Source organism: Rhagoletis pomonella, unplaced genomic scaffold (assembly GCF_013731165.1).
Source record: "Rhagoletis pomonella isolate Grant_MI unplaced genomic scaffold, Rhpom_1.0 Rhpom_scaffold_00002, whole genome shotgun sequence".
In the NCBI taxonomy this organism is placed as follows: Eukaryota; Metazoa; Arthropoda; class Insecta; order Diptera; family Tephritidae; genus Rhagoletis; species Rhagoletis pomonella.
The window spans coordinates 23,754,200-23,762,895 of record NW_023458556.1 but is presented as its reverse complement, the minus strand read 5'-3'; the positions used below and the strand labels follow the sequence as shown (position 1 = coordinate 23,762,895).

The 8,696-nt window shown below is 32.6% G+C and overlaps 1 protein-coding gene across 3 annotated transcripts in view; it reads left to right on the top strand.

The window, feature by feature from the left end:
- LOC118733322 (D-2-hydroxyglutarate dehydrogenase, mitochondrial-like) overlaps positions 1–8,696 on the top strand; it is a 468,040-nt gene that overhangs the window by 437,271 nt on the left and 22,073 nt on the right. The window contains exon 2 of one of the 3 annotated variants that reach the window (XM_036462679.1): positions 6,713–6,808. The exons of the other annotated variants lie outside the window; for them this stretch is intronic. Within the exon in view, the coding sequence (XP_036318572.1) occupies positions 6,716–6,808 (93 nt within the window). The 5' untranslated portion in view covers positions 6,713–6,715. The remainder of the gene's footprint in view (positions 1–6,712; positions 6,809–8,696) is intronic. 3 annotated transcript variants of the gene reach the window in all.

Here is an 8,696-nt window from a genome sequence, read left to right as displayed (position 1 = left end):
CGGCAAAAATAGCGTTAACTTTTTCCCCATTTTTGTTGGCCTGTGTAGTAAGTATCTATTGTTTAATAGCCAATACCCGCATGTTTGCGCCGCCTTCAAACACCTTTCTAACTGTAAAACAATAACTCGTTTCTATTCTACGCATATCTATAATACGTGTATCGAATTTCAAGCAAATCGGACCATAAATACGATTTTTTTGGAATAGATCGGTCCCTGGTCCACCTATCAGAAAAAATATCCTATATGTTAACCCAGCCAATAAGCTACCTACGTGCCAAATTTCCAGCAAATCGGACCACAAATCAGACTTTTTCGAATAGATCGGTCCCTGGCCCACTTAACGGAAAAAAATTTACCCCTGCGCCACCTATCGGAAAAGAATTTTCCAACCTTTTTCCATTCGAATGCTATTCCGAAAGAATTTCACACAAAATTCCATAAAAAAAAAAATCAATTTTTAATTTTTCCAATTTTCCGACATTCCCGGAGGGTTTTCCCAAAATTTTCTTTCGTAAAAACCTTATCCTAGCAATTACGAACAAATCGGCCCAACCGTTCTCAATAGATGAAGTACTATACATTTTTCACACCATTTTTATATATATAGATATATGTGAAGTGTGTAGAATATTTAAATACATATACGAAATAGTTGTACATGAAAATAATTTTTATCTTGCTCCACAACCTCTCCGCGGTTCGGGAAAATATATTTTACATATATATCCCATGTCTAGTTATTAGTTTTCATAAAATATGGTTACCTACCGATGAGTGATTTGCCGTCGGCAAAACAAGCACCTACTTGTGTATCTGCATGCAAATACCTGTAAGTCAATTGCAGCTGTTTTTATAAGTCAAATTTAGAAAAAACCAAATAAAAAACTTCTTAATATACATACATAGGTACGACGTTTCCGTAAATGGACTGAAAAGCAGAAAATAATTTTTCCAAACTCATGGAATTTTTCGAGATGTCTTGCGTACATAAAATTTTGCAATAGATATTAACATTATTCAACGATATTTTTATTTTTTATTTTATGAAACTGACTTCTTATGTATTGTCTCTTTCAATAAAAACACGGGATATTTTTTAAAAGGACTTTGTAGTTACAAATATATGAAGAACTACAAAAATTATTTAAACAATTCTTTTCAGTGAAGTAGGGGTACCAAATGAAGGAGAAAATTCTGTAGAATTAAAAAATTCAAATTTTTTGGTTCACAAGGACAAATAGGTATTGAAAATGTCCTTTTAATTAGTTTTCTCTTTTTAAGCGAATAAAGTTAGAAGGGCGAAATTCGAGGATGTGGTCGAGTGCATATTAGTCCTTAACATATAATTTTTTCGAAAATAATTATTGTAAAATTTCAAGGATATTCAATGTAAAAATGTTAAAAGGACATTTTCAATACCTAATCGTCCTTATGTACAAAAAAATGTAATCTGCTGTAATCCTGCAGAATTTTCTCTTTAATTTGATAGTCATATCTACCGTTTTTTTTTTTACTTTGCGAGAGAAACAGAGTTTTACGATCGAAAAATATTGATTGTCAAGAATTCTACACCATTTCTACGACAAGTTGTTTTTCCCCATATAAAATGAATGGAAAACTTTGAGCGCTTTGAGCACTGCCTAATTTTTTTGTCTCAAAATAAAAAAAATAAGGGTCTATTGTTTCGGTATAGAACAATCCTAGGGTTGGCGGCATTAAAATTCCGACTTTACTTTTTCACATGCATTTTTGGACTACTCTAATGTACATATGTACATTAGACTGCATCACTCCCCATACAAAAAAAAAATCGGTACTATTTTTCCATTGGAATTATAAAATCTATTATATTTTAAGACGTCCACCAAAATATTTCGGAAAAATATTAAGATTTAAGTGAGCTGGACCGATTTGAAAATACCTCCAAAAATGGAGGTTTTTATGAATAAAAATAGTTTCTTAAAGAGTTTTTTTGAAAAAATCCCCTCAAATGACAAAACGGTTTAAGCTTAAAATATTTGCATAAAAATATTAAAAAAAAATTAAAAAAAAGTTTGAACGGAATCGTAATGATGAGATTTTTGATGCTGTTTTTTAACTTTTTTCAAAGATTGGTATAGGAAAAACTTGAATAACTGAACCTAAACTCTTCCGATTTAGACTTGAGAGGTGTCATTGGAAAGGTATTTTCTCACCCTTTTTATTTCTTTGCTAATAAACTCATTCAAAGGATGGAAGAGAAAGGTAGGATGAACGAACGTCATTCAAAGTTGAATTAAGATGTGTTGGTATTCGAAAAAACAAGATGGGACACGAATGACGTTTTTTTGGCCAGAAATAAAAACAGTGTGAAAATAACTTTCTACTGAGATCCCAAAAATCTAAATTAGAACATTTTTGACCCAGTTATTCAAGTTTTTCGTAAACCAATCTTTGAAAAAAGTAAAAAACAGCATAAAAAATCTCATTCTTGCGATTCTGTTGAAAAGATTTTCAAATATTTTTATGCAGATTTTTTAAGCTTAATCTAATTTGTCATCTGAGGTGACTTTTTTCAAAAAGTTCTTTAAGAAACTATTTTTATTCATAAAAACCTTCTTGTTTTCAGGTTTTTTCACGTCGGTCCAGCTCGCTTAAATCTTAATATTTTTCCGAAATATTTTGGTGGACGTCTTAAAATATAATAAATTTTGTAATCCCGGCGGAAAAACCGCAACTTTTTTTGGTGATGCAGTCTAATATACATACCTACATGCATGTGCGCATATGTAGGTAGATGTATGGCACGGCAGCACCTTTGTTATTTGCCCGCCATTTTAATAGTTGTGAACTAGAATGCTACCTACCAGTTAGCTTTTCAGCTCAACCAGTTCGTCTTCCATTATTTTTCGGTGTAGCGATTGGTATTTTAACATGGCGATGTCCTACTGAATATCAATTGTGCGGATATGCATCATATACAAGTTGACGTGATAGTCTGCTGGTTCGCCTCCGTGAAAGGAATAAGATTGCCATTTAAGAGAACCGTGGTTCGAATCCACGGTAGCGGAATTTTTTTTATGAAACTTTTTAAATCTTGGTTGTTCATTGTAAGTTATAAATTGTATTCGCTTGAATATAAAAATATTATTATTATTTTTAATTACATTTAATTTATTTTTTTAATTACATTTAATTTATAATAAATACTTACAAAAATTTTTTCTCAGGTTTTTTAATAAATTTAATATTTTACTTATTAAAATTGTGTTGCTTAATTTAAAGTAGTGTGCTTTTTGTGCAAAGCTGTCGGCAAACACACAACAATAATCAAGCCTTGAGACGACGCTGTAAAATTTCCTAAAAACAATTATTTTTTATTTAATAAATAAAAAATTTATACGGTATGTATGTATATATGTATGTATGTAAAAATGCCATCGATATTAATACCGGAGCACAGAGAATAAACAGACGTTGGGGCGGCGTGCATATGTTTCCATTCTAAAATTCAAATCAGTCAAATAAAGACACAAAGTAAGGGTTATAATTTGAAATTTATACTCAACTAGATATGAAACGATACCATACATGAATCGATACTTTTTTATTTGGGGAGTTAGACCCCCTCCCCTTCGTCAGTGAAATGAAACTTTATTTTTGAATTAATAACACAATACTATTTTACCCTTCCGATTTATATTTTTTTTTATTTCAGACTGATGACAAATTATCTTTTAATGAATATATAAAATTATCGGTTGGTGATTATGTATTTGAATATTTGCGAAATACACTAGGCCATTTTGCTTAGTTCCCCACAGTGTTGGGAAATAAAATTGTTCCTTCAGTACGAAATCTATACAAAAACTGTATTTTTCGAATGTAAATTGTATCGACTTTTTAATTTGCTCATATGCATGCATGCATACATAGATTCCCTTCAAGACCAATGCTTTGATGGTATTCACGGGAAAGTTTATGTAGGTACATTTACATATTTTACACTTTTAACATAAATGTCAAGGCAGATATTTTAAGATACACTTTTTAACAAACAAATTTTTTTAAGTTATTATGAATGGCTAAAAGAGACATCTTCTTTGAATTCAGTACTAAAACTTGACATTTCAAGTGCTTATCAAAATTTTATACATGTTAACTAGATTCGCCATTTATCTTAAAATTATATAATTTTAATTATTTGTTTATAAAAAAGCAGTTTACACTTTAACAAAACCCGTATAAATCCAAAGTTTAATCTTTGCGCAACGTTAAAATAATCAACAAACTTTCGTAAAGCTTTTTAATTAGATTTCCTAGAAATACATATTTTGAGTATGCAGTTTTGTAGCCCGATCAATTCAAATAAAGCGCAAGTTTAAAATCCATAGCTGCGACTTATCGTTGATTTTTAATATATTTTTTTTTTTTTGATGAAGGCGTTGCTCATTTTCTTCATTAAAAAAATCCTCGAACATACTTAGATAATATGGAAGAAAATTACCGACATCGTCAAAAATATGCCACACATCAATTGTAAATCAAGGCTACTTTAAATTTGCACTTTATTACACTAAACTTAAATTAATAAAATTTTTTCGAAAGCTTGTCGATTTTTTTTAATGATGTTCAAAGATTAAACTTATTTTCATTTAGTGTTTCTTAAGGAATAAACTATATTTTTATAAACAAATAATTCAAATTAAAATATAACAAAATAGTGAAATCTAGTCAATATGTGAGTGTCGTAAAGTTATGATATTTAAGAACATCTCTTTCTTAATTTTGACATTTTGTTTTAATAAAATTTGGTATCGTTAATATTCTTTCAAAACTTGCCTAGGAATGTGATATAATGGTTCGTTCAAAACGTTTTTTCAAAACGGCAAAAACGAGAAGGCGAAGACAGAAAGAGAATAAAAAAATTTCCCGCAGTGAATTTTCAGATTTTTAAAACGGTATAGTAATTTAATTTTCAAAATTAAATAAAGCATGAATACCCCATGGAATAAACGAGTAGATAAAAAATATATAACGGTAAAACTGGCACATACATAAATATATGAAAGAATGCGCTCAGGCGACGCCTCTAGCCATTGTGTGTCACAGATTTAAGTTATCGATGGAAATTTTTTTTTCCCGATTGGAGTTTGTTAACACGTCTTCATTGGGTAATCTGAAATTTATTATATTAAAATGTAATCGGCTGCAAAACTTTTTTCTAAAGGTTCTTATTAACAAGTTGGAAATTATGGCGAAACTTTGCAGAGTTTTCATAATTTTTGCACAAAGTCTGAAACATAAGAGGTGGCGGCCATTTCTGCGTACTTAATTCAAACAAATGATGTTTTTTTAATGTGGCTCTCTGAACGATATTAAGTAGTACGGACGCTAAATAGCAACGTCGTGAAAACAAGAACTTCAGGTCAGCTGGTTTTTTGACATAACATCTCTTTCACTCCCTCGTATAGCGTGTTAACTTAACTTTTTAAATAATTTTAAGAAGTTTCATTTTCATTCATTCATTATGCGAATGTTTATAAAAAAAGGCAAAAACTGGGTTTTAAGGATTGCGTCACAGGCTTTGAAAATTTCAAAGGACATTTTCAACTATAACAGAGCAAGAACGGGCCATGTAGGCGCACTTTCCAACGGGAAAAATATGAAAAACCGAGGGCTTCACGGATCCAGGTCTTTGCAGATCTCTTGGCAATGAAAAAGAAGTGCAATAATTGTTAACATCTGCAGCCGGAATACAGCATCTGCAACTGCAATTTCGTCGCCTCACATTCCTTGAAAGGACGACTAGAGAGCGGTGGTTTTCTCCGACGAAGAACTTTAATTTTGATGACTCCAACGGATTCAGTACCGATTTATTTTGCCGATTTTTGGAAACAGGAACATTGTTTGATTCCATTTTATCAGCGAGTAGAGAGTAGCCATGGCGGTCTGCCCGAAAAACTCCATAAAATTTATGCAAAAAGGGTTTATCCGGCAGGTTATGCAATTCACTTCCGAGTGAATTTGGGTTAAGTCCGCTTTGAATTCTAATTGGCAGGGGTTGAAATTCACTCGGAAGTGAATTCCAGAACCTGCCCATATGGGTCTTATTTTCAACATTTGTTGCGTATTCACCGATTTTTTTCTTGAATTGACTTCCAAAAAATAACGAAGCAAAGTCAAAAGGGCTGTTCAAAGTATTGTACAAATTGTTTTGCAATTTCCAAATTTTATACTTGCTACCATGGCAACTGTTTGGAATTTATTGTTATGAATTTATAAATGCACCACAATATGCAAATGCAGGATCATATGCACAGGATCCTGAACAGCTGTCACGTTCGATATGTTTTTGAAATAGTAATCAATAATCTGACATTTTGCAACAGTAATGTGAACTCTAAATGCGAATTCATCGTTCTAGTTCTGAACTAAAGTTCTAGTTGAGTTAACAACCCAAATGCGTTCAGAACTTTACTCAGTTGTTCTCCCAGACAGAGAGAAGCACAACAACAACAACCATATGAAAGAAAAGTTCTGAACTAAAACGATCAATCCGCCTTATATCACTTGTCTAGAATAAAATTTACATATAAAGATTTTGCATAAACGACACTTCCAGCACAATTGAAGCTTTGTATGAAAGAGCTCTTCATTCGTGTCAAATCTGATGAGAAAACACTCAGATGTCTTTATACGTTGTTTTTTTTTTATATTTCATTCGCAGAATATGTCGCTGAGAAGCGTCGCAAAACTACAAACTTGGGTAGTAAGATTTTTAGCCAGAACATATTCGAATACTGGAATTCCGGAACTAACACAGGTGTGTAAGTCAATACGAGGGAAACCCTGAATTATCGGAAACGACCATTAGTCGGCGTTTTTGTCGATGTCACATTATGATTTTCGAAAATTTTACAGATCAAAATTTTGCAAAGTAGTTTTGATTAAATAACGTCTCAAAGAAATCAATATTGTGAAAAAATGCAAATTTCTTCGTACGGCTTACCTCAAAAACAAAGCTTGGAGCGGCTACATTCGGCTTTTGGTAATGAAGCACCTGGGCCAGTTGCTGCTGTTGCCTTTGAGGAGCGAATAACGGCCAATGCTGAATGGTATACAAAAATTTGCATCGACGAAATAAAAGCTCTGATCCAGTACTCCATGAACATACAGGTTTTCACACGAACTTGCAGGAAGTTACAGGAAAAATGAACCTGTATTCCGAATTTCTAAAAAATACCGCTAATGAGAGCGATTTTTGGAGAGTTGGGTAGAGAATGAAGTTGCAAGATTTTACCCGAACTTTTTCTTCTGGTAAAATCATGAAAAGTGTCAAGCGATCACTGGTTGACGTTTTTACAGGAAAAATGCTTTTTTTGTTTCTGTACTTTTTGTTGTTACTCACTTTTTACTCTCACTACAGAGAGTAATTTTGCTATTTGACATTTTTACAGGATTTTACACGAAAAGCATTGGATGAGTGCTATAAAAAAAAAAACAGGGAACGTCGCATCCACGATCCAGAAAATAAAGGTCGCGCCATTCGCGGACCGCTAACCCTTTCTTCGTCGATTTGACAGCATCCACCCAATCGCTGACGTCATAAAACACTTTTGTTTACATTCACTGTTGCCAACTTGATGCTTTTCGCACCAAATTTAGTGGGTATTCAAAACGCGAAAATTTTTGAGTTTGGTGCTTGGTGCGTTTTTGGTGCTTTTGTTTTTAGTTCGAAGACACCAAATTAGAAAATCTTTAAAAAATGGAGGCAAAATTTATAGCAATCGTAAGTGTGGTAAGCAGCTTTACAAAAATTTAAACAAAATCATGGCACAGTGACAATAATAAGCGACAACAAAATATGTGGCAGCACCGTGAATCATGCCAGAAGAAATCGACCGTCATGCAAGAAACATTGATTGTTATTAATTTGAATCGGCATCCTTACAATAAAATTATGTATGCCGCATATAAAGTCCATAAAATACATCAATAAAAATTTGGTGCTTTTTCAAATTAAAAACTTGGCAATGCTGCCTTTTGTTCGATGCTTCCTCTTTTTCTTGTCGAATTCGTCTTGCTCTCTCATTCTGGTATTTGTTGACGTCACGGCCAGTTGCTCTTAGCTCGATTGGCGCAATCTTGTATTCTATCATTCTTGCGTCGCATCATCCTTCACCACGACAATGCCCGCTCTCACACAACAACGTTTATTTGAAGCAGAAAGAAGTAATGACTCATTGACCATATTCACCTAATTAACCGCCTCATGACTTCTTGCTTTCTTTCGTTTGTTAGAATAAAATGCGTGGTTACCATTTTTCAACATCTGAAGAGGTCGTAGAGGCATTCAGAAACCATGTTTCTGAGCTACCCACTTCAGAGTGGGATAAATGTTTCGACAATTAATTTCCTCGAATACAAAAATGTATAGATCTTAAAGGTGAATATTTTGAAAAACCATAAAGCGCTTATTTTTTCGTTTTTCCGAAAATTTTTAGGGTTACCCTCGTAAAAATAATATAATCAATCAATATAAATCAATATTAAAAAAGATTCCAGTTAAGCGTTGGTAGAAAAAATACTTGCATAAAAGTTCAAAATTAAACACAGAGTGCTTCTCAATTAAAAAAATAATGGTTCAATTTGTTTTCACTCTCGTCATGCAGGCACGACATAATGTGAAACGCAATCCTTTCGCCGATCTG